The sequence below is a fragment of the Phalacrocorax carbo genome, chromosome Z (genome assembly GCF_963921805.1).
Source record: "Phalacrocorax carbo chromosome Z, bPhaCar2.1, whole genome shotgun sequence".
In the NCBI taxonomy this organism is placed as follows: Eukaryota; Metazoa; Chordata; class Aves; order Suliformes; family Phalacrocoracidae; genus Phalacrocorax; species Phalacrocorax carbo.
In genome coordinates, this window is record NC_087548.1 from 38,370,952 (window position 1) to 38,396,355 (window position 25,404).

At 42.0% G+C, this 25,404-nt stretch overlaps 1 protein-coding gene across 1 annotated transcript in view; it reads right to left on the bottom strand.

The window, feature by feature from the left end:
* LOC104048953 (proprotein convertase subtilisin/kexin type 5-like) overlaps positions 1–19,391 on the bottom strand; it is a 198,447-nt gene extending 179,056 nt beyond the window's left edge. Inside the window, exon 1 of the mRNA XM_064438917.1 lies at positions 18,991–19,391. Coding sequence (XP_064294987.1) covers positions 18,991–19,185 — 195 coding nt within the window. The 5' untranslated portion in view covers positions 19,186–19,391. The remainder of the gene's footprint in view (positions 1–18,990) is intronic.
* Positions 19,392–25,404: the final 6,013 nt, after the last annotated feature.

Here is a 25,404-nt window from a genome sequence, read left to right on the forward strand (position 1 = left end):
ATGAAAAAGTAACACTATCGTGAGGTCAGTTATAATCCTTGATATCATCCTAATTTGAAATCAAGGCTGAGATTTTTTCAAAGTCACTTTGTAAATGCTAATGTGAATTTGATTTTTTATATATCTGTTAGGAAGCTTTAAAATTCTCAGAAAATACTGCTGTAGTTAAACTAAGTACAAATGCAGATTAAAAAACATAAAAAGAAATTTAAATTTGCAGTTGAAACTCATTCTTTACATGAGTTGGTATATCTAATTTTGGATTACCTCATCTAAAAGTACTTTTTCTAAGAGGTTTTCTTTTCAAGGCTTTCTACTGCATTCTAGAATACAATCTAAACATATTTAGAGTCTCATTTCTAAACTATAATTAAAATTAAATTCAAATTAAAATCTAAATTTAAATATAGAATTCTAAATTCCTAGTTATATTTATTCTAAATATTTTTAGAGTTCCAAAATTCTACTTTTCTAATTAGAGAAATGTTCTATTCTAAACATTTTATAAAATATACTTAGCAACATAAAACAAATTAAGTTTCCTCTGATACTGATAATTGGCCTATAACTTTTACAAAGTTAAGGTAAATTGGAAAAAGCTTCCTAGATGTGCTGGTTTCAGCTGGCATAGAGTTAATTTTCTTCATAGTAGGTAGTATGGGGCTATGTTTTGGATTTGTGCTGAAAATAGTGGTGATAATTCAGGGGTGTTTTCAATATTGGTGAGCAGTGCTTCAACAGAGCCAAGGACTTTGTTTCTCACACCACCCCACCAGCGAGTAGGCTGGGGTGCACAAGAAATTGGGAGGGGGCACAGCTGGGACAGCTGACCCCAACGGACCAAAAGGATATTCCGTACCATATCATGACATGCTCAGCATATAAAGCTGGGGGAAGAAGGCAGTGGGGACATTCAGAGTGATGGTGTTTGTCTTCCCAAGTAACCATTACACATGATGGAGCCCTGCTTTCCTGGAGAAAAGCAGGCTGAACACCTGCCTGCCAATGGGAAGCAGCGATAGAATTCCTTGTTTTATTTTGATTGCATACATGGCTTTGGCTTTACATATTAAACTGCCTTTATCTCAGCCCACAAGTTTTCTCATTTTTACTCTTCTGATTCTCTCCCCCATCCCACTGAGGGGGAGTGAGTGAGCGGCTGTGTGGGGCTTAGTTGCCGCTGGGGTTAAACCCCAACACTGGGTAATACCTTCTGCATACAGGTTATTTTGTACAGTTGTATTTTAAAACAAATATTACCAAATGAAATTCTGCTTTTTGAGATTCCAGTACTTTACTGCTCTTTTGGTAACCTTATTTAACATGTGGAATTACTCAGGGGAAAAAAGAGAAAAAAACTAACAACCAAGTGGCAACATAAAATGTTTTGTATCATCAAAAATAGAAATGTTTTGTCATGTAATACAACTAAGTTTTAGTACAACTATCTTTGCAAGAATGGGAAAGCATTATGTTATACAAGAGGTAATATGTATTTATAAAATAAGTTCAGATATTGGAAAGATATAAAGTAGAACTGTATCATAGCTTTATTCTAATACATGATAAATCACACTAATATTTATCAATTTAATCTACCCTACTACACATGATGAACAATCCTTCCAAAGAGGATTGTGGCATCTTTTTCGATTACATATTCATATCAATCCTATGGATATTGAAATGAAGATCTTTCTGCCTTATTGAGTTCTGAAAGGAGGGAAATGTTAGCTCATTTTCTTTAAAATAAAAATACACTTCGATCATATTGACTTAGAAATAATGCTACTTGTAAAAGTGCAGGGAAGAAAGAATACTCGAGCCAAATCATATAAAGGAAATCCAAAAGACACATGTCAGGTAAATGAAGCCAACAAAAAGCTGCCTGAATAAAGACCAGGTGAAAATGATGCTTGACTCCTACACGGATGAGCACTGAAGAGAATTGTGCCTTATACACCAGAGGTCACATGAGATCACAGTAAATACATAAACCTTCCAACAGTTATGACACAAGTAGAGCCTAGGCTCGACCCCTACCTTTCTCTGTTGCAGCTCTGAGAACAAGAACATACATAAATCTTCATGGGAGGACAAGAGCTCCCAGACCTCCTTGAATCTGAACTGTGCTGCACATTGGTATCCTATGAACACTTGCTGTGCGGTATCGCTTCCCCCAACATGAGGGCATACAAATATGCCCTCAGGGAAGTTAAGAATGTATAAAATGTGAGAAATGGAAGATATCTGGACACTGTGTTGTTTGTTCAAACATTAAATTGAAAGAAATCTCACTATAGTGCTTGAAATCTTTTATTTTAAAGTCACTAAGGAAGAGTTTCATCCACCTCCTCTCTAGGATTGATAAACAGGTTATGACTATTAGAACAATGTTCAAGAAAGTAGGTAAAAATTAATGAACATGGAGTCCTTAATTATTGGGGGCGGGGGTGGGTGGGGGATGGGGGGAGGGCAGTGTATGAAGTGCAGGTTTGGTCTTCCAACAGATATATTAGCCTAAAAGAGTTTGTAGGAAATGGAGGAGGAAGCCATTTCCACATTGTTGTGAAATTTTACAATTCAGTTAGAACAATGTATATTAATAATTGCAACCCCAGTGTCACTAGAAGCTTCACCTAAAGAGGCATCACAGCGATTGGCAAGTTCATCTCCCTATCAAATACAGCAATGCAACGTTGCTGAGCAACCTGTAACTGTGCTTTGCCGTTCCAGGGCAACATTACACATTTCATGAAAATTCTCAGAAGTAAATCAATTACTGCCTTCATTCCCATTAATCTTTTCTGTTGTTTCTTCTCAATACAGAAAGCAGTGCAATTTAAACTGGAAGTTCATGCCCCTTTTTGTGAAGCACAATGAGTCACCCCCTTATTTTTGCAAGTAAAAATGAGTGCAACAAACGGCATTTATTTTCTGCTGTATGAAGAAACTTAATCTCTGCAATATTTAAAGTGACTTGAAATGATGACACAGACATCATGCACTGCAAGTTCAAGCCGAAAAAAATGTTGTTTGCTTCTGCAAAGAAGCTGTTAGGAAATATGGTAACATTTGTTTCAGTAAACAGCCCCCATAATGAAGCCTTCAAACAGAAAACAAATACCTGTAAACATTTTGAGGGATCAACTAAATTGCCACTTCCTTCTGACAAGTTTTTTTCCCCTTTCCTAACTCACTACTCTGTAACTTAAAATATCTAAATGATACACTGCATCTCTTGAAATAAGCTTTGTCACTATTTTATTTACTTCCAATCCTATTTCATAGTATATCACTGAACAAATGTAAAATGATGAGAAAACAAGGATGGATATGAATCATGAATGTTTATTTAAGTAGCAAATGGAACTGCCATATTCCATATATTATTAGGTACTCCAGACTCTAAGGACTATTTTTATTTTGTAATCTGTGCTCTCTGACATGTGATTATAATAAAGCATAAGAATGAAGCCTGACAAAGTTCTGACACTGCCCCTTCAATCGTCCGAACAGTATAAAGGGTAGTTAAGAAATAGGTTTTATTTTTTAACAAACTACAGCAAGAGAAGTTTCACAGCAAAGAATATCCATATTCATTTCCTTTGAAAACCTGATCATGAAATATTTAATAACCATCATCCCTGTCCTGAAACTTGTAAATATCTGCCCAGTCCCAGTGGGATCAAGTACCTTCTCATTTACAAAACCATAAATCAGAAATAACTCTGTTGAAGCTAATGGAATTTAAGAGGCATAAATCAAGGGCAATCAAATCTAATAGGGTTACTTGTATGAATAAAAGATTTAAGAACTGGGCACCAAGTTAGATATACTGTAACATCTCTATACAGTTATTTAAACATCAATATAAAACTCTTAAGCGCATTCATAGCAAGAGAGTTTATAACATTCAAAATGACTAATGCAGTGACCTACAGTAGTCATAGTGTTTCCAGTGAACATTTATATCGCCAGCGATAAACCTTTTCACGCTGTACTTTGTCTTACAAATCTGAATTCAGCTCCTATTGGTCATAGAAAATACAATGTTTTCATTTAACTGACTTTCTCATGAGACTTGATTTAAGCAATTTCTCCTCTATCACCAACATAATTTATTGAAGAGTAGTAAAGAAGTGACTCATGGGAACATCTAGGACTGAGCTAAATTCACCTCTGTGGTGTGTGTAGGCACTAAATCCATTGCTCTTTTACAGTGAACCTAGATCATACATCCTCAACTTTGTACTACACCAAAGTCCAAGAATCTTCCACTCTGCACAACATGCTTAATCAAATACAGAGAAGTATGCAACTTGTCCAGAACTAGGCACGATGCTGACACATTCACCTATCTTATTTCATTAATCCTAGAGCTGTACAAAAGTTTATACTTTTTTGTGTGAAAGTAAGGTTTGCCAGTGTCCATTATTTATATAAAGTCTCCACACCCACATGTAATCTCATTCATTTTGATAAAACAAATTGAGCAACAACTATTCATGACTAACAATTTCTAAGTTTAATAGTAAGAAAAAAAATTTTTGAAAGGATCTAAAGATACTTGTAAAAAAAAAAGCAAGTAAGCAAACAAGACCAAAAAATCATCCCAAAAATGTTTGCATTATGTAGCATTCGAACTTAGTAAGAAAAAAAAAAATCATAACTAATGTTTGCTGAGGATTTAAAAAAAAATTACAGCACGCCAAGGGACTGATAATTCTAGCATAGTCATGTAATATTGCACTTAAAGTAGCCGTTTGCAATCACAACAACAACAAAAATAACAACAAAGTGACATATTAATTCAGATACACACAGGTGTCTCCTGCTGTACCAACTTTCATAGTGCTGGAAGAGGGATTAAATTTGAATTCAGCTTTCACTGGAATCAGTGGAATCTTCCAGTGTATTTAATGGGAGCTGTAATAAGCACTTAATAAATATACACTTAATATTTTTTTTAATCCAGACCTCAATGAGACCTACATTTTAGACTAAGTTAGCATCCTAATGTCTAGGTCCATGTACCAGCTTCTAATTACCTCAGACTACAGAGAAAAGTCAAGGGGAACTGACATCCAATTAATGATGAAATATCTAAATTTACTAAAACCAATGAAAAACAACTCATGGCTTTCACACACCATCGATTTCACACATTTAAAGAACACTCCTTGGTGGCCTTATTGTTTAGAGAGCAGAATCTTACAGCCTGAGGGCTCAGTGAACGCTTAGCTGTGTAACTGAAAATAGATTTTCTTGGAGAAAGGAGAAATGTTTCTACTGTATATTTGTTTAATATTTTCGTATTAAATATATAATACTGAAAAGGGGAAAAGCTGGTCAGTTAGAATGGTAGCAATGAACTGGACAAAACTATGTATTCTTGTTTATAAATGGATTTGCATTTCCACTTAATTTTGAAACATTTGTTTTCCGGCCAAGTGAGTCCAACAAGACCAGAAACATCAGGAAATCAAGAGATTCCAACCACCACTAGAATTGCTCACTGTGCAGTTAAGCACATCAGGTTAATATTTGTAGGTGTAATGCAAGAAATGGAAATTACTCAGATTTTGCAAGATGGGAATGGTATTTATCTACACGTAAGTTTCCAAAACAGCAGTCAATTGCAACGGTAGAACAATTTATCAATAAATCCATTAGGTTATGGGATGGTTAACTCTGTTAAAAAGCAAGGCTCAGCAACCCTGTTCAATTCCAGTTATCAGTTTTCCCAGGTGATGGCTTTGTGATTTGTCAGTTGGTCACAATCATTATGCACTGGCCTAAGAGTTATTGGGAGGAGTCCATTTACTGACAATGGATATTTAAACTTCTTTGAGCTGAAGCAAAGCTACCGCTTGATGAGACAGGCAGAAAGGAGTAATGACAGTAATGCAGACACAGCTGTGTGTCAAGGAAATCCCAGATACTGTCATATATGTCTGCTCTGGAAATGACCTTGTACTTCAAATATGTGCGCATAAAATCCTACTAACGTGCTTTCGATCCAAGAAGGGGAATGATTTGGTTTACAATGGAACAAAAAGTGATCTTCCAAGAGGAAAACTGAAAACAGTATCGTGGCTAATACTGTCATGCTAGTTAGTGCTGGAGCTCCTGTTGTGTGGCCGTGATGGGACACATCTTTCTGATACAACTGGGGTATCTAAAACACATGTCTGGTATTCATACTAAAAGGCCATTGAGGCCTTTACAAACTGCAACTGAATTCTTTGCTGAGCTAAATTTCAGAGACTCTCTCTGAGGTCCACTAAGAGAAGTGGTTTTCTTTAAGAGCAGAAAAAGCTAATTTGAGCTTTTAAGACCATTGCTCAGTTATCTGCATTGGCTCCACTCCAGTCCCAACTAGTAAAACTACTGCTCCTCGCACAGGACACAGCTTGGTTGCTCAAGAGAAAACAGAGCTTATTCAGCAGTGTGTTCCTGCAGGGAAGCAGTGCTACTCACTTCCAAGAGGGGTAGGGGAACTTTCTCAGCTTAAAGCCCTGCCATTGCTATTCATTCATCCTTGGCTTACTGGAGGCCAGCACACTCACAAAGTATCAAATTTTTTTCAAAATTTAGCATTTGATTGATTTGTTTGCTTCAGTTCAGCTCAGATGGGTTACTCAAGGTATGATACTTGAACAAATATTCTGAAGTCCAGTATAGAAGGCATATGGATGAATGAGCTAAATAAAAAACACTCAATTAAGGTAATTGAAAGCAATAGAAACAGTGGCATGAAATCTCTCACTTAAAATTTTCACATTTCAGAACAGCTGGGTGGCAAATGTGATACCAATTTTTTAAAGGAGATCTGAAGCACTATGGACTTGGAAGTCACTACCAGGCAAATGAGTAGAAACTAAGAAATAAAAGAATTAATGAACACTTGGATAAAAAGTGACCACTTTAGAAATAAACAGAGGAAAAATCTGCCTTACAAATTTACTACTGTTCTTTGAAGAGGTCAAGCATATAGATAAAGATGGGTAGATTGATATACTCTGGTTGGCCTTCCAAAAGACTTTCGACATTGTCCTTCACCAACAGCTTTTAAGAATTTAAGAAGGCATTGCATAAGGTCTTTACAGAAGCACAGTTAAAAGACTGAAAACTTTGTTTTCAGTTAAAAGACTGATAACAAAGCTTAGGAGTTATTTGTTATTTGTTTATTAAAAAGCTTCTTGCAATGGGCAGAGTCCTACTGGAGTTCTGCTGGGGTCCATGGTAGAAACTCTTCTGGGACTTACACTATTTAATAAAAAAAGAAACAAAAGCAAAAAAATGTTCTCTAAAATGTTCTCTAGGTTTATCTTTAGCAGAGGCTACATGCATGTGACCATTGATTAAGCTAAATATTTAAAAAAGGAGAACATTATCCAATTCAAGGCTTGAATTTCAGCCACAGCACTACTCAGTAACACTTTCACTGCCCACTAAGCACTCTTGCACAAAACCCAGTGGTTTTATTCCAGTTTGAACAAGAATGATAAGAAAATGTAGCAAAGGTTTTAATTGTGACTCCTAGCATCTCTGTAACTTCAGCTTGACCCTGGAAAACAAACATAAATGAAGCCTACTCCTGCTGGCACAAAAACACCTCTGAAAAGAAAAAAAAAAGATAAAAACCATAGCCTGACCAAAAATGACCCCTTGTTAATCACTATTCCGCATTTAGAAGCATGCTGTTTCCCTGGGAGCAGGTTGCTTTTATATGGAAGAGTCTGTGCTGAGAATTTTTTCTTTTTTTTTTTGTTTCCTAATTTGTTTACGACTATATAATCCATGATCATGCCTGGCTAATGTGCCTTTTACAATCTCATCTCCATCATGCACCATCATGTAACCCACAAGAATTTCCACAACAAGCTATTTTGGCAGGATTTCATGGTGTAGCTCTGATACTCTTCTGGACTTGCCAACATTTCATTTTGAAGAGTTTTTCATTCTGCAAATATCAATCAATTTGCGTCCAGCATGTTACCAGATAATCATTTACTGTATTAAACTAGATATCTCTAGCAAGCAGGATTCTGTTTGATCATATTTTTTCCTGTGTTTGGCAGGTGACAAAGAGCTCCACCTTTCCTTACTAGGGACCAAGCGATTTATTCACATTGATGGTTGACATATGTATCTCCCCACTTTGTGATTTTACAATTCATCATTTGGAGAGGAAGACAAAGATATATTGGTCAAGCAACCACAGAACACAGCTGCAAAACAGGCAAATACAATACTGGAAATATCTTGCCTGACAAAGTCTAGAGAATTATTTATGACACTGTACAAAGAGTGGGGAGGTTGTATACAAGCTGGCCATCTTTTTCTGGTCAAGGCAAACAGTTGTCAATCAAACTGCAGCAACTGGGATAACTGTGGAAGTGGGAAGCCTATCTTCTAATAGGAAACCAGAAGCTACAAAAGTAAAAGAGAAGGCTGGTTGCCCCTGCAAATGCACTGAAGAAACAGATGAGCCACTTAAGCACAAGAATAGATATATACTGGCCACGGATAAATTCAGTCTGTAAGTTGGCAGTCAGTGCACCAAAAAAAAAATAAAATGCAAATAACAAAACCAGTTCTAAAACTGGTTAATTTTAGAGTTGTTTAAAACTGGGCTAAAAAATCCCCTTATGAACACCTTAAGGTATATAATAGCAATCACTGATGATCCAGTCCTATCCAATATCCTTCCAATGTTTATACATATATTTAGCTGATACTTGCAAATTAAAAACTGTATCTATCTTCAAGTATTACTTGATTAACAGTCCCCTTCAAATTCCTGAAGTAGGGTACAAAATTAAACTATGGAATAGTAGGTCAAAACTATCAAATTACTACCTTCCAGAGTTCATCTAGAAACTGTTTTCGGTCAATATTTCAATTAGTGACCTGAATACGAGCATAGGAAGGACACCTATTAAACATAACATACATGCCGAGAGGATCTGCAAGCATGTTGTGGGGGGAGGAACAGAATTCAAAACAAACTGAAACTGTAAAACAAAGTCTGGAAAAACAGGGCAAGATTCAACAAAGGCATAAGCAAAGTACTACACCTAATCAATAACAATCGACTAGACAAATTCAGGCTGGAGAACAACGGGCTAGGAATTTGGCAGAATCAATCTGTGAACCATAGCAGATCACAAGCTGAACTATGTCAACAATGTTGTATGGCTACAGGATAGACAAACACCATAATGGGCTACATAAATAGGAGTGCTGTCATCGAGACAAGTGAAAGAATCCTTATGCTGTACTCAGCTGTAACGTTCTAGTAGCTCCTTGCTCAAGAAGATGAGGAACACTTAGAAAGATCAAACAGCAAGACAGATCAGTGAAAGCCTGACCTATGTGAAACAAGGGAAAGGACTAGGCTTGGATGAAAAAAGATAAGTGGGTGGCTAGAAGAGTGGAATGCTACAACTTTTCTGTTGTTGCTACTCTTTATGTTCACAGAGAAACAAGAAACGCAGGCTTGGAACTGCAGGAAGACGGGGTTTAAACTTCACCAGGGCAAAGAGGATAATGAGCCACTAGCATCAACCCTGCCCTATTACTGTGGAGCTTCCTTACTGAGGACCTTCGAAAACTGGTTAAATATCTGCCAGGAAAGATGTGGGCATAGCTGATCCTCCTGAAGGGCACTGCGATGGACAATCTGATCTGTAGAGATGTCCCCTCTGCCCTTCAATTCTACAACTGTGAGCCATAGTTGGCCAGAGGTCATGTGATACCAGACATGACCACCATGACCACTGTCATACCAGAGGTATGAAACACTACTGATTTACCTTAATATGCTTTACAGAGCTTTTTCTGGTTCTTCTATTTTAATCTAGCCTGGTCCACTTCTTTATGTATTGTTTGAGAGAAGCAGCTCCCACAAACATTGCCATTTGTAAGTTGGGCTTGCAACTGTTATTTTTAAAAGTAAAATTTAGTGTGCATTTGCCTAAGGGCTTTAAATAAAAAATCATCACATAATTTGCAGCTTGACTACTACGCTGTTAAACAAGATTCTCTTCTTCCCTCATTGTGTAACAACATACAAAAATTATTAGATTGCCTCTATCATCAGAACCCATTTGGCACATCCTTTTCTTCATCCAACTCCTAATGGAAGCTCACATATAGTAGTAGTAGTAACCTCTGCGCTCTTTCCCTCCTCCCTTTCATTTTTAACTGCACAACAAGAGAACTACTGCTAAGTATGAAGTAATTAGCCATGGCATACCCTTTCTATTCTCCAGTATATAAGTGCTGCTTTTCTGTTTTTGTGCCACGTGAGCATTTGCAAGAATGTTGTTTCAGTGCTTACATTTTCCAAAGATCTATCTTGTGGTTATTCTCTACCAGTCCCTAAATGTAAATGAAAGAAAATTCTGTTTTCCTTGGCATATCTGTGTAACCCCACTACATCTGCATGTGCATACAGCCTAGAGTACACCTAGCTTTGATTCTTTTAATACCGTAGTCCTGGTGCTTGCATCTTTAATACTCAGGACTTCATGAAACTTATCCCAGGTATTAAATTTTAGTATAAGTATACTCTGTTTCAGTGCTGTGACCACACAGGCTCTTAAGGGACATGTCTCTTCTATTAACTGTCTATACTGTTATTCTGGGGTAGCTGAATTTCTTTGCACACAAAGGCCTACTACCCTGCTTTTTTGAGTCATCCATGTAAGGTCATGGAGATTATAGCAGCAAACTCCTTCCTTCGCTGAAGACAACAACCTTACTTTAGGTCTCAGTCTTAAAATAAGCTCCTTTTCCTCTTAACTGAATACCTTTTTCCTAGTCTTCCAATTTCAGCTACTTAGTTTGCAAAATTTCCTTTTGCCTCCCATCAGGAAGAGATTTAGAAAATGGAAAACAGCCATTCCTCCTATTCTTTCTGATCAATTGATCTTGCTACACAACATCTTCTCTGTGCCATCACTGGGACCTCAGGTTTTAAATGAACTAATATTTATTAACTCTGTGTGATTTACTGGCTTTAAATCTAAAAACCCCGAATTAAAAAAAAAAAAACACCAAACCCCCCAAAAAATTAAAAAAAAAACCCAAACCAAAAACCTTCTGGCAAATCACATCAGCATTCACATTATCTAAAAAAACCCACATCTGTATTTTTAACAGTGACTTCTGGGCCACACCTCAAGCTTAGCACACTTAGGTGTCTTTTGGCAAACAGTGTGTATTCCTTGCAGAAAGAAAATTGGAGGAAAAGGGTAGTCTGTCACTTGCCAAGGGTGGGGAGTAGGCCACTAGACCCTGGAAAAAATCAGAAAGGAAAAATTACTGGAAGAATACAATGAGGAGAGGAAAGACATGATCTGGAAAAGTGCTGACATATCCTCAGCACCTGCCTAGAATTAACAAAGAAAAAGGGATAGAAGGATCATTCCTCTCCCTTGTTGGAGCCACACATGGATAAGGAGATATCTTTAGCTATTGCATTCTTTCATCACCTTTGCGGTATTAGCTGTTTGTTTCTCCTGCTCTCCCACACCTTAAAGGAAAGTGTCCTACCTGAATGAGAAATTCCTGGCACCTGGTGACAGCAACCTGAAACTGATGAGGCACCACTTTCTAGAAGAACACAAACCTAGAAAACCTTCCTTATTTTGAAGTCCACACATTTCAAATTAAAATAAACTCATGTGCCCAGAGTCAGTTACTGGAGTTCGTCCTCTTTTATCTATATAAACAAAGAAGTAAGGGGGAAAAGCTTAAGTCAATAGCTCAAAAGCACAAAAGCCTTTGGCATCGGAGCCTGGAGTAGCATTCCCAGCTTATTTGACGCTTCACAAGTCATCCCTTTATAAGCTGGTGTTCCTTTCTCCAGTCTACTGAGAATACTTTAGCACCAAACTGCAAATCTATATCCAGTGAGAAGCTGTGTTTACAAGAAACAAGGAAATTCATGGGAATCAAGATGACATATCAGTGTACCTTAACTTTCATGGCTGTATCAAAAGAAAGCTTCCTTACTGTATAGTAAGGAATAAACACAGGCATAATATTTACACCAATTGTACAAAATGTTGCACAGGCTGTACGTTTAACCCTCAGCAGCTGCCAACAGTGACAGAAATTTTCCCAGAAGTTAGGACAGATACTTTGCTTTAAGAGAAAGGTCTGCTCAGTGCAGCCACTGCAAGACAGAAAGGTAAAATATGTCAGCACAGATCTGCTGGGGGATGTGGTATACACCAAATTGTTCCATCCACTGTGTAACTTAGAACAACTCCTTGGCTGATTTGCATTATACTACCTTATATAAAGTCCCAGAGAGCTTGCCAGTGCAGACCACTTTCTTAAAAGACCCATGCACAAAGAATAGAGGCAATTTTTATTACATGAGACAAGGATTCACTCACTAGAGGAACTACTAATTGCACTTCAAGGTTAGGCCAGAAATGCCTGCAATAAATGGGAAAAGGGAGAAAAAAGTCAACTCTATGCACTTAAGTCCTGATATTACATGTTTGTGGTATTTTAAAACCCAGTGAAACACAGGAGACCTTGGGCCAATTCGTTTGTAGTTTATACTGATGCTTCACTGTGTTTGCTGGATTGTCTTTAATGCAGCTGTGGTTATGTCACAGAAATGACATTACCAGTAACACAGTACTTATGCCTAAAGTTATGGGACAGGTTTTTAATAGGGCTTAAATGAAGCCCAGTTAATTTGAGCATCAGCTCAAGTGGGCCCTACTGTCCAAATAAGAAGCTCCAAACTGGTGGCACTAACTGCAGTAATCAAAATCACTGACTTTCTGAAGGATATCCTGCCCACTGCTATCAGTCAGTAAGTGGATCTATTGCCTCTGTTGTTGTGATACATAACCTTGCTTCAGTCCTGTAGGGTAAAGAGTTTTCCAACAGAAACTGGTAACAGCTGATAAAATTACAGGTCTAAGTCGCTGCTCTATGCTTTTCCAAGCCATAGATGAAGAAAATTAATGACAGTCTCACTAGATTCACTGCAAGAATTCAAGTATCTTTGAAGAACATACTTCTATGTCTACTGTCAACTTCACATTGGTACTGGTAAGGAAATACAGGATAAATGAGCAGTAAATTGAAGCAATTTGTAGGAAACAAGAACGAGAACATGTAGCCTGGAATAATACAGAGTAAAAGCAGATTCTTTCTCTGTTGCTTTCTGTCCCCTAAAAATTAATGGAAAACTCCTCTTTTCGATAAGCAGAAAAGCTAAAGCTTCAAATTTCTGTGATTAGACGGAGACCAGAGAAGTTTGAGAGCAACAGAGTCTCAGTTGCTCACCAGCAGGTGATCTCAAGGTCTCTTTTAACATCCCTATTTCTAACTGACTCATCCAGTCATTCAGGTGGGCTTTGTAGCTTTCTTGTCATCACCATGCTAATGAAAATGGACTTAAGAGGTATTTCAAGACTCAAGTGGATATTCTCCAAATCACTCAAGCACCAAAAAAGGGGAAAGCTAAATTCTGCCTGCTCCCAGGAATGCACCAAATAAAAAAACTGGGTGAAGGAACGCTGTCCAGTGTTTACAATTCACAGCCTTCCTGGGTCTACCATCTTTTCTCCACCGATAAACTTATCTACCTTTCAATGCCAGTTGTCCACAAACACAACCCAAATATTGACTACTGTTAACTGTTTTAGTCCCAACCTAGCCTAATCTCTCTCTCTTCCATAGCACCTTGCATCTCCACTCATGCAAAATTAACAGGGTGGCTGGTAAGCATAAGACTTTCAGAACTCCTCTGTTTTCCACTATTCCCTTCAGCTCTAATCATGCACTTAACTGTTGTCAGAATACTCCTGGTTTGCAACTTTGCAGCTGCACGTACTTGACTTTCACCTTCTATACACAGTTTCAATACCTCTTACCTTGAATATTTTAATTCCATTGTTTTTCTGGGTCATTTGTACTACGCCAGTTCTTTGGCCCAGCCATAGTGGGATTTGGATTTAGCTTTTTGCACTTTCTTATTAAAGGTGAGCTCACAATTTAATGTAACCAAAAATATTGTCCTTGATGCATTACACTAGGTTTTTTGAATCTATTTCAGGTTATTTTTGATGTGTATTTTAATGAGATTTCTCATTACCTTCTTCAAGCAGAAGTAAACAACTTAGCTCTTACTGACACTTGCAGCTTACCGAGAAGAGATATCTGCAAAACCGAAGTTTAATTGCCTGGCCATAACTGCTATAATATACAGACATTAAACATGTGAAGTCCTGCCTCCAGCAGAGAATTCTACATACTGGCTATCTCAGTGTTTTCATAGTGTATTCAGCTAAGAGAATGTCTTTCAACATCTCACACCAAACACAGATATTTAAATTGCTTGCAGTTGTCTCTCAATAATAAACAGTAGCTTCCTTCCCCATTCTTGTATTATTTTGCATGTTCTGTGTCAAATATCTTCCTGCTTTTCCCAATCTATGCAAAAAGCCTGTAACAGGCAAATTTAACTCATCGGTCCAGATGATTCCTGACTTTCTTACTCCCTTCACCCATCTTTATGAAGTGATACTGTCTACAAAGAGTGATCAATAAGCTTCACAGAAAACAATTGTCCTGGTTTCAGCTAGGATAGAGTTGATTTTCTTTTTAGTAGCTGGTACAGCACTGTGTTTTGGATTTAGGATGAGAATAATGTTGATAACACTGATAACACTGATGTTTCAGTTGTTGCTAAGTAGTGCTTACACTAGTCAAGGACTTTTCCACCCTCCCATGCTCTGCTGGGTGCACAAGAAACCGGGAGTGGAGGAGGCACAGCTGGGACAGCCGACCCAAGCTGGCCAAAGGGATATTCCACGCCAATACAATGTCATGCCCAGTATATTAACTGTGGCCAGTTTGCTGGGGGGGGGCGGGGACCCCCTATAGCAGCTCAGGGACTTGGAGGGCATTGTTGGGCAGGTGGTGAGCAGCTGCATCACTTGTTTTTTCCCTGGGTTTTGCTTCTCTCTCTCTCATTGTTTTCCATTACATCATCATCATAATCATCATAATTATCATTATTATTATTATTATTTTAATTGTTAAACTCTTATCTCAAGCCGCAAGTTTTCTTACTTTTGCCCTTCTAATTTGCTCCCCCATCCCAGTGGAGTAGGAGGAGTGAGTGAGCAGCTGTGTGGCGCCTAGTTGCTGGTTAGGGTTAAACCACGACAACAATGCACTTTTTTTTCCTTATTTTTGAGAAAGACAGTTATAGAATTATTTTCCATAGGCTTTGACCCACATCTTTACATATTAAACTCTGTATGGTAAGACCACAGCTACTTGGATTATTTTATGAACTCTGAATTCTCAAATTATAAATTCTATCTAGTTACCAGGTCAGTCTGATGAAAACTGTATAAGCACTAGCTGGGAATAAAAGAACCGACATTAGACTGACCACCAACATACTGATGAATGTGCTTTCACAGAAATACTATTTGGAGATGATTTTGCAAGAAATTACAGAAATTTAACACTGGCCATTGTAAAAAGATACCCACGAAAGGAAACTGTGCGTAAGACTTTGTGCAAATGCACAACACTTCTTAGGACATGTAACTGTAACAGTAGAGTGCCGAGCTCTACAATGTCACGGCACAATGACACCTAGCACCCAGTTACTCCAATCCAAAATTCATACAGGAAGCTCTATGGAATTTCTTCACCTACACCCACCATCTGCTTCTCGTTCTTAAACGCTGGTTACAGCCAGAATATGAGGAAGCACCCATCAGTCTAGTTCATATTGTTACTGAAGTTTTCTTTCTCATGCATCCACCACTTAACATTCTTGTATGTGTCTTCTACTTTAACTTTCCCTATCTGCATAACTAAGTAATGGTATTGGCTCCCTTCACATACGCTCTTTTCATCTGCATATCCAGTACCGTATTTTCCATTTCTCTCATTCCCATCTGTACACCCGATCAGTAATGTATCTATTATTATCTCATAGGTGTATACAGAAAGTAGTAGTGAATGGAGTCAAATCAGATTGGTGGCCAGTCATGACTGGTGTTCCCCAGGGCTCAGTGTTGGGCCTGTTCCTGTTCCATATTTTCATTGATGATCTGGATGAGGGGATTGAGTGGACCCTCAGTAACTTTACAGATGACACCAAGCTGAGTGGAAGTGTTGATCTGCTGGAAGGCAGGAAGGCCCTACAGAGGAACCTGAACAGGCTGGATTGTTGGGCCAGAGCCAACGGTATGAGATTCAACAAGGATAAGTGCTGGCTCCTGCACTGGGTCACAACAACCTCATGCAGTGCTACAGGATTGGGGAGGAGTGGCTGGAGAGCTGCCTGGTGGAGAAGGACCTGGGGGTACTGGTTGACAGCTGGCTGAACATGACCCAGCAGTGTGCCCAGGTGGCCAAGAAGGCCAACAGCATCCTTGCTTGTATCAGGAATAGTGTGGCCAGGGGGAGCAGGGAGGTGATTGTGCCCCTGTACTCAGCACTGGTGAGGCCGCACCTTGAATGCTGTGTTCAGTTTTTGGCCCCTCACTACAAGAAGGACATTGAGGTGCTGGAGCATGTCCAAAGAAGGGCAACAAAGTTGGTGAAGAGTCTAGAGAACGAGTCTTATGAGGAGCAGCTGAGGGAGCTGGGGTTGTTTAGTCTGGAGAAAAGGAGGCTGAGGGGAGACCTTATTGCTCTCTCCAACTACCTGAAAGGAGGTTGTAGCGAGGTGGGGGGGTCAGTCTCTTCTCCCTCATAACAAGCGATAAGACGAGAGGAAATGGCCTCAAGCTGCGCCAGGGGAAGTTTAGGTTGGATATTAGGAAAAACTTCTTCACCGAAAGGGCTGTCAGTCATTGGAACAGGCTGCCCAGGGAGGTGGTTGAGTCTCCATCCCTGGAGATATTTAAAAGGGTAGATATGGTGCTTGAGGATATGGTTTAGTGGTGGACTTGGCAGTGATAGGTTAGTGGTTGGACTCAACGATCTTAAGGGTCTTTTCCAACCTTAACGATTCTATGATTCTACATGGCACTTTCACCGTCACGTAAGAAGCAACAGTGACTTACTACATTCTTTCCTTAATTCAACATGAGGTTTGGATATGCAAGGTATAAAAAAAGCAGGCTGTGAGTTAGCCAGCTGGCCTGACAAAAGTCAAAAAGGGAAGTGCGTCCTCCAACAGCCTAACTGCTGCTTATGTCAGCACTATAAAGGCCCAAATAGAAATAGAGAGAAATACCTTGGGCAAAAGACGTGTCTAAGACAAAAAAGAAGGACATCAATGCAAAAAGCTTTGCACATAGGTTCCTAAATGGCAGTTTCAAGGTGGGGTTCAATTTTGACACAAAAGCTTCCTCCCGAATTCTTGTGCCTCTAAGTAAGAATAACAATGCCTACCTGCCCAAGTGCTCCAAGAAGTTGGCACTCAGTTTTACTAAGTCACTGCATCTTCATGCATCATGTTTTGTGCTACCTCAGTGTAATTTTCCAGCATTTCTAATGTAAACTATTTATCTTAATAGACTGCACAGCTGTCTTACTCAGACTTGCAATGGCTGGGAGCAGTTGAGATGCATGCTCCAAACTTCTGAGTCAATGATGCAGTATGTAGGAAGTCCTTCTACAATACAAATAAAAACTGGGTCTCACTTTGATCTGGCTGATGTAAAAGGCCTATTGTGTAAACGCAGCTGCGTTTTTGCAAATCGCCTGTGTAAGATGAAGCCTTCTGTACCTGTAAATGCTCATTTCTAAACTTTCAACTCATGTAGTATAAACTACTGTCTAGAAAGCCTGGGCTTGGATGTTTGCACACAAGCGTGCAACAGAATTGCTTTTTAGGCACTCACCTTGCAAAACCCTACATATGCAACTCATATTTTGGGGATAATTGACAGGAAATCCTAGGACGCTGGGCAGAAGCTGTGTCAGAAAAAGTGATCTTTGGACATTTTAAAGAGGAACTGTGCCTAGCAGTAGCAGCGGGGGATTTCTCAGTGTGATGGGATCCAGTGAGAACCAGGTGTTTCCTCACTTGCGGTTCCTGGCCCTGGATGGATCCACGAATGTTCTCACGGGGTGATCTCTGGAGGTAGCCAGTCCAGGTGTTTTCTAGCAAAACGTGCAGGTTACACAGAGCTCAGGTGCTGCCCGACCAGCCGGGAGCAGGCCGGAGAAGCTCTGCTTATGGTTCCGGCATGCGCAAGCCGACTTCTTTCCCCTGACTTCATAAGAAACCCCGCGGAACGCGAATGGGCTGCGGGACAGCCGCGCGGGCCGCGGCGGTGGGCGGGCCGGCTCCCACCCCACGGCAGCCCCGACCCCCTTCCCCACGGGACTCCGGCGGCTGCCCCGGCGTACCGGGGCCACCCGTCACCTTTTCTTTCCGCACTCCCCACCAGGAGGGGTTCGGGACGCCCCCCGCGGCGGGCGGCGGCCGCAGCTGCCACTTCCTGGGGGTGCTGGGAGACGGGCGTTCGCTGCAAGACGCTCTAGTTTCGTATTGGCCTTTTTGTTTTCCCTTTGCAAAGCGGGTTAGAGGGTGCCAGGCGAGAAAGGCAAAGTTCAGGCGCCGCGGAGGCAGCGCGGCGGTGGGCGGACTCCTGCGGGGCTCCCCGCCGTCCCGGCCAGTCCCCGCCCCGGCCCGCCGGCGGCTCCGCGGTGCGCACCCCGCTCCGCACCTGGCCGCGGAGGGGGCGCTGCGACCTCGGCCCCAGCCGCGACACCTCCCGGGGCGGCTGCGGCGTACCTGCCCCCGCGCATCACCTACGCCGGCCGGTGGCGGCAGACGGGGCAGCGGGGGGCTTGGCAGGCCGCCCCGCAGCGGCGGCGGGGCCCGCGGCGGGGCCGGGGTTGTGCGGCGGCCGCGGAGCTGCCCGTCCCTGTCCCTTGCCCCGGCGGCGCAGGGCGGCGGCAGCGGACCCTGCCCGCCCTCCCCGCCGGCGCCCGCCTAGAAGTAGTTGTAAGAAGGGTTACCTGTCCTATATTGACGTATCCGTATTTGCTAGCTATCCGGTTGGCCTCCGTGAGCCCCCCAGTTATCCGCACAGCCCAGTGGTTGGTGTACAGGCGCGTCCTGCAGGCGGGCAGCAGGAATCCCAGCAGCAGGGTGAGCCGGCAAAGAAGGTCCCCGCCGCCTCCGCCTCCCCAGCAGCGGCGCTTCCAGCCCATCTTCTCCTCCTCCGCACAACAACCCCCACAAAACTTGTCCTTCCTTCTTCCGAGGCTCCTCTCCTCACCTCCGGGCGGCACCGGCGGCGCGTCCTCCCAAGTTACCCCGAGGAGGAAACTAGGAAGAGCTTGGAGTAGTGCATTGAACCGCCCGGGAGTTAAACGATGAGGGGTTGGGAATAATGGTTATGATCGGTGATTACTGCTGTCCCCTCCTCCCGCCGCTCTTCGGGGATTAAGTAACTTGCTTGGAAAGCTTCTCCCACAGTTTCTGAGCGCCAGCTTCTCCCTGTCCCCAGCTACATGGGAAGTCGTCTCTCCGCCGGGAGGAGGGCTCCTTCTCCCTCTCTCCGCGCTTCCCTCCTCCCTGACTTCCTTCCCGCTGCCTCCTCTCCCGCGCCTGGTTTCTCCTCGCCTCCCTTCGCTCTCTCTTGCCCGGAGTCCGGTAGCAGCGCGGCTGCGGCGGCAGGCGGTGTGTGAGTGTTGGCAGCTGAGCGCCTCAGTTCACTCCTCCTCCTCCTCCTCCTCCTCCTCCGCCCGCCCTCGCTCCCGCCCGCCCGGCAGCCCCGAAGGCCAGGGGAAATGGCAGCCGCGCCATCCCCCGTGCTCCCGGTCCCGCGGCTACTGTCGGCCCTGGAGGCCGCAGCCCCCTCGTCCCCGCCGGGTCGGGAGGCCGCCGCCCCACCGGCGGGGCTGCGGGAGCCCCGGCGAGGTGCGAGGCCTGCGGCGAGGCCTCCTGCCCAGCACCGACCGCCGACCGCCGGCCCTGCCCCCGCGGAGTGCCGGGGGGAGGAGGGGCCGCGGGAGCGCCGCAGCTCTCCCGCACGGGCGGGCCCGCACCCCCGGTGGCGGGGGAGCGGTACGGCGCGCCAGGCGGGGCGCGAACGGCCCAGCACGGCTGCACCTTACCGAAGTTTGCTGGCTGGTGGTCTGCAAACGTTGCTCGGCATCACCCTACAAACGTTGTTTGGAATCATTTAACGTTGAACTGGCCTCCAGAGTCCGTCCGTGGTCACCATGTTCGGAAAGGTGGGCGGCTGCCGCTTCAGCAGAGGAGCGGTCCTCCGGGCGAGGAGCTCGGCCTCCCCGGTGCTCCCTCGTCGCCGTCCCCGTGCAGCGTGGCTGAAGCTCCTTGCTGGGAAGCGCTTCCAGCAGCGGAGCACTTGCGGGTCTGGAGAAGGTGCTGCTGGTTATGTGGAGGCCCGAACACCGCCGGCGACTGGAGGTGCCCGGGTGGGGCGAGAGAAAGCTCATGTCCGCCCAAACTGACACTTACCGGACTAAGCCTTAGAGGCATCACAAAGGCTTTGGACAACCTATAGATCTACCCCTTTTTATTTAACAGAATAAGCGTTTATAAACATCAGTCCAACAGACCTGCTTTGAGGATCCATTGCATGTTGTGAAGGAATCTGAACATGAGAAGTACCATTGTAATGTACTCATGTAGATGTTGTGGGGTTTTTTTCTCTGAGGAACCTAACATGTTGTGCAAAGTCAGGCAGGTATCGTTCTCCTTTCATGGGGACATGAAGGCTGAGAAGTTAAATGCTTTACAGAAAGTTGTACAGTAACATGGAGTCCCTTTTTGCCTCTAAGACTAGTGCTCCTACCTTTAAAACCACTGTTTTCCTAAGTAGAAATAGTAAAACCTAGACAGCCAAAACCACATGTTCCACTTTTAACCATTCTCTGCCTTAAGTTCATTCATTTTTCCCCTAAACATCAGTATTATATTAATGACTAACATCTTCCCACATCATCTGATGATTTTTAAAGAGGAAAAAAGTGGGAAATGCATTCTCTATCTTCCTGTTTGTTCTGTCTCCAAAAATTTATTTGCCAGTGATTAACTTTTTTTCCCTGTTAGTATTTTCTCCTGTAGTTTGCGTTATCATTTGCTCAGTGTATTACAACATACTGTTTACTCTTGTTTGTAGATTCGAGACCTCAGCATGGCTCACCTTCCCTGTGATTTCACAGATGATGGCTCACAGTTTAGCAAATCACTCTACTGAAACCACAATCAACACTCTCATCGGATTCAGCAGGAGCCGTGTTAGGCTCAGACAGTTACACCTCGCAGCTAATATAATAAATGTACAGTCATTGAATATGACATTAAATCTCTTCTGGCAATTAGCCCTTCTTATTGATTGGTTCAATGATAATCACACAAGTCAGCTCTCTTGTATATCTGGAGTGCTTAAAGTATGTTTAATCATGAATGGCCGCCTTGCTGAAGTACATAGCAATCGATGGGTCACAAAACCTGAACCTTGTACAGTTCCAGTTTATTTTTCTGAAGAGCATAAATTAAAAATCTATTTTCTGATATTCTCACAGTGAATTTTACTGTTGTTTTGACTGCATTATTTCCAGCTATAGATGGTGGGGTTTTTTTCTGGCACAAAAGGCACCAACTACAAGCAAAAACTAAAGCTGCTCTGTCAGGTACCTACTTCCAAAATCACTTGTATGACAAAGTGTTTTATACACAGGCACCAAAGCCACTAGGAATTGGTAGACTTGATAAATACATCATTGTCCTCAAGTTATCTTTTCCTAATGCTGCATTGCATCATGTAGCCTAACAGAAAGGTGGTAAAAGTTATGCTATACCTAAAAACAGGCTCTGAAAAAGGAGGGACGTAGTCCCCAGAGGCATTTTTCTATGATTATAGGGTCCTCTTTGCTGCAGCCACTGAGGCAGATGGCGATCACAGCTAGCATGGGAGCATATGGATGTTGGTCGTAATGTAGAGCATTTGAACCCATTTCAGTGTGAACCTGAAACTGCAAAGTTTTGCTGAGTACATTCATCATCACAGCTGTTTCCTTAGGGAGGACTGCACTTCCCATCTCCTCCCTCAAAAAAAAAAGGCACGAACTCCTGCATTCCTAACCCATGGCATGTTCTAATTTAAACTGTATCTTTCTGACACAGCTAGGAAGTAAGTATACCAGGCACCAGGCGAGTGGAAAGACCACCGAGGAGACTGTCAACAGTGGTGTAGTTTTATTCAGCATATCTGCTGTATGTGGACAGCTTGTAGCTGGTAGCTGAGTTTGTTTCTGTACTCTATTGGAGGCCAATACAAAAGACAGCATGTCTGTACACACCATACTCTGGGAAAAGTTTTTTCTCTTCTGAGCAAGGGCACTAAATTGGTCTGTTTCATCACTATTTTGCAACCTGTGCCTTTTATCTCTCTCCCCCACCCCCACCCCTTCTTATCCCTCTGCTGTGATCAAAATCAATATCTGTCTGACTGCTCAAAATGCAAGTTTTAATGTGTCTCTGACTTGTCCTTTACTTATTGATATTAATCCCTGAATCCCTCATCTACTGCTAGTGACAAATGATTGTGATCCAGGACCTGACCTCAGTCTCTGTTCTCACTTCCCTCCTGTTTGATTTAATTGCCTCTCTTCTTGCTGTTTTGCCTACCTAGTCCTGAAATTATTCTTTCCTTTCTGGTCCTTTCCCATCCTGAAAATCCCTCTGGCTCACCAACTCTGGCAGCCTCTCTACTCTGCTGTGCTTCATTTTGACTTTCCAGCACTTTTCTATGTGAGCTTTGCAGATCAGTTATCCAGAGATGTGTTAGGCACCCTGGGGTCATAATCAAGGAGGGAACCACAGAGGGCATATCTATTCAAAGGAAATGGCAGCCCAAAGTCCTCCAGTAAGAATTCCTGCAAGCAGACGTGCTGGCCCCTGAACACTTTCTGGAACAGAGAACACTTTCAGAAGAAACTGAGGGTACATGCTCATCAGCTTCTGGAGAGGGAGATTCTGGAGCACAGTAGATGAAAGAATACTCTTCAGGGAAGAGAAATCTTCAAAGAATGGAGGTTGTGTCAGAGAGTCATTTAGAGGTTGCCTTAGAAAGATGGATAGTTTTGGAATCCAAAGGAGTATTCAGATTTCCTTAGTTTCAACCATAACTTTTTTATAAACAGTGCAGCTAGGTCACTTGATACTAGCCACCATATGATCCAATTCGCTGGTACACAGTTTTTGATTTGCAGTTTTCCATGCTTCAGGCTTGCTTCTGATTTTATATACTTTTAACTTTCACTGCTTTTGAAAAGAAGAAAGTTCATTGCTTTTTTTTTAAAAAAAAAAAAACCACCACTGGTTTTGCACATACTACCATTTTTTTCCATAGCGAATACCTACCTCCTTATGCTTTGAAAGAGGATGTAATCCCTGTTTTGATTTCTCAAGAAAAGCCACCTATGTATGTCAAAATTTTGAGTGACAGTTTTCACCTGTACATTAGACACTTTTTTTGCATTCAGCAGCTGATACCTCCAGATTGCTCACCCTTGCTAGGCACGCCTCTCACGGTTCCTAGAGTGTAGACTGTCAGGCCTGTACCTCTAAGCCTGTGTGTAGTCCACAGCAAAGCATGACTTCTGTGCAGCAAATGCTGTTCCTGCTTCTTGTCGGTCATTGTGGGAGTGAGCATCATAATTGACAGCTGTCTTTAATGAGCCTGCTGGCAATGCATTCTGCCCTGGATGTAGACAAGACAAGAAATAGGGTGGGTGAAAGTGCTCAACTGGGATAAAGAGTCTGGAACAGGAGAAAGGAACAGAAAGAAACTGGGACAGGGCTTTGGCAGAGCAGTCCTCTGCCCGGGGTGTGCTCCAGCCCAAGACGTGCATTTCCCCTGAGCAAGTTAATGGCAGAGGTTCAGTGATTCATGTAAGCAAAATGAAGTGCAAGATCCTTTATTTCCTGTCTGTTGGTAGTGAAGAAATAGAATTTGGGTCTGGACCTTGGAATAGGCATGAGTCTGAGCTTTTATTGATCACCAATAATTGGACTGATACTGCCTCATTCAGTTACCATGTGGATTTAATGTTTTTTTATGAATAAGACTGCACTGCATATTTTTCCATTTTGCTCACCCTGCGCTTTTTCTTACCTTTCCATGTTTGATTGTGTTTATTGTCTTTTTTGAAGGATTGGCTCACACCTTATTATAGTTCTGACCATACTGGCAGGCATAATTTGAAAACATGCTTGCATTAGTTCCAAAACAATCTGAAGAGACTCCCACTGCTTGTACTGATGCCTGTGCCAGCATGCTTGTTTGTCATCTTCCCATTTATGCGGATGCATCTCTTTGGGCTGAAATCTAAACTGTGTCATTGAAATAATGGTAACTTACATCTGTCTTCTTTTCTTTTTTTCCCTTTTCCTTTTTCTCTTTTATTTCAGAGATCTAGCTGACAGTGCAAACAGCTGTACTAACTTTACTGGCAACCCACAGTGTGTACCTAGGGTGAATGACTAAGGCATGGAGGGAAAAGGATGGTGGAAGTAGGAATCCTTTTCAGCGGGTTTCAGTGCCTGACCCAGCATCCTGTGACACTTAAATCCCAAGTTCTTTTCAGAAGAACAACTGCATATTTTCCCTCTCCAACTCCAACTCCTCATTGGATTGTAAAGTTTCAATTATAGGATCTCAAATACATGCAGAAAGTAAGCATCATACTGACATTTCTAGTCTTTGGCTATGAATTTTAGGTATGGAAAATATCATGGGCCCCTTTGGTATGATGGTGGAAAGATGGTTTATCTGAAATGACTCATCTGAGTGAATTCATCCAAGTAGAATTTGTTTTTCTCACCCAAGTTCATTTGAGTTAACATGCCAGTTAACTTGTTTCTCAATCTTCCTGAGTTAGAATTATTATAGCTACCCTTTTCTGTAAAATTGACTCAACTATACTGTAAGTAGCTATAGGATTTTCCTTTCCTATTGTAGTATCATAGAAACCACCAAATGCAAAAGCACTGTTTATTTCACTGTTCCTTTCTTAAGACAATATGTTGTTGTTAGTATATGGCTGAGTTAATATTCCTTCTAAAAAGAGTGGTCCAGTGGCAAGTGAGAATCCAAACCAATTTTGAAACTATAAATGTCAGTAAAAATAGTAGCTACGTGTCCTTACCTGAAGAGGGAAAATATAACTCTGCATCTTCCAGCATGGCCCACCCTCATTTCCTGAGCACTAGTTCCATTTGTGCCCAAACCCCTCTCAGAGACTTTTGCAGACTGTTCACTAGCAGAGCTGGTATTCAGCTGCTTCACAGCCACATTCAGTGCCTTCTTTAGATGTGGGATTTTCTTGTCAGCTCTTGCTCCCTTTTCTTTGTTCAGGTGCTTCCATGAGATTTATGATATTAATGTACGTGCC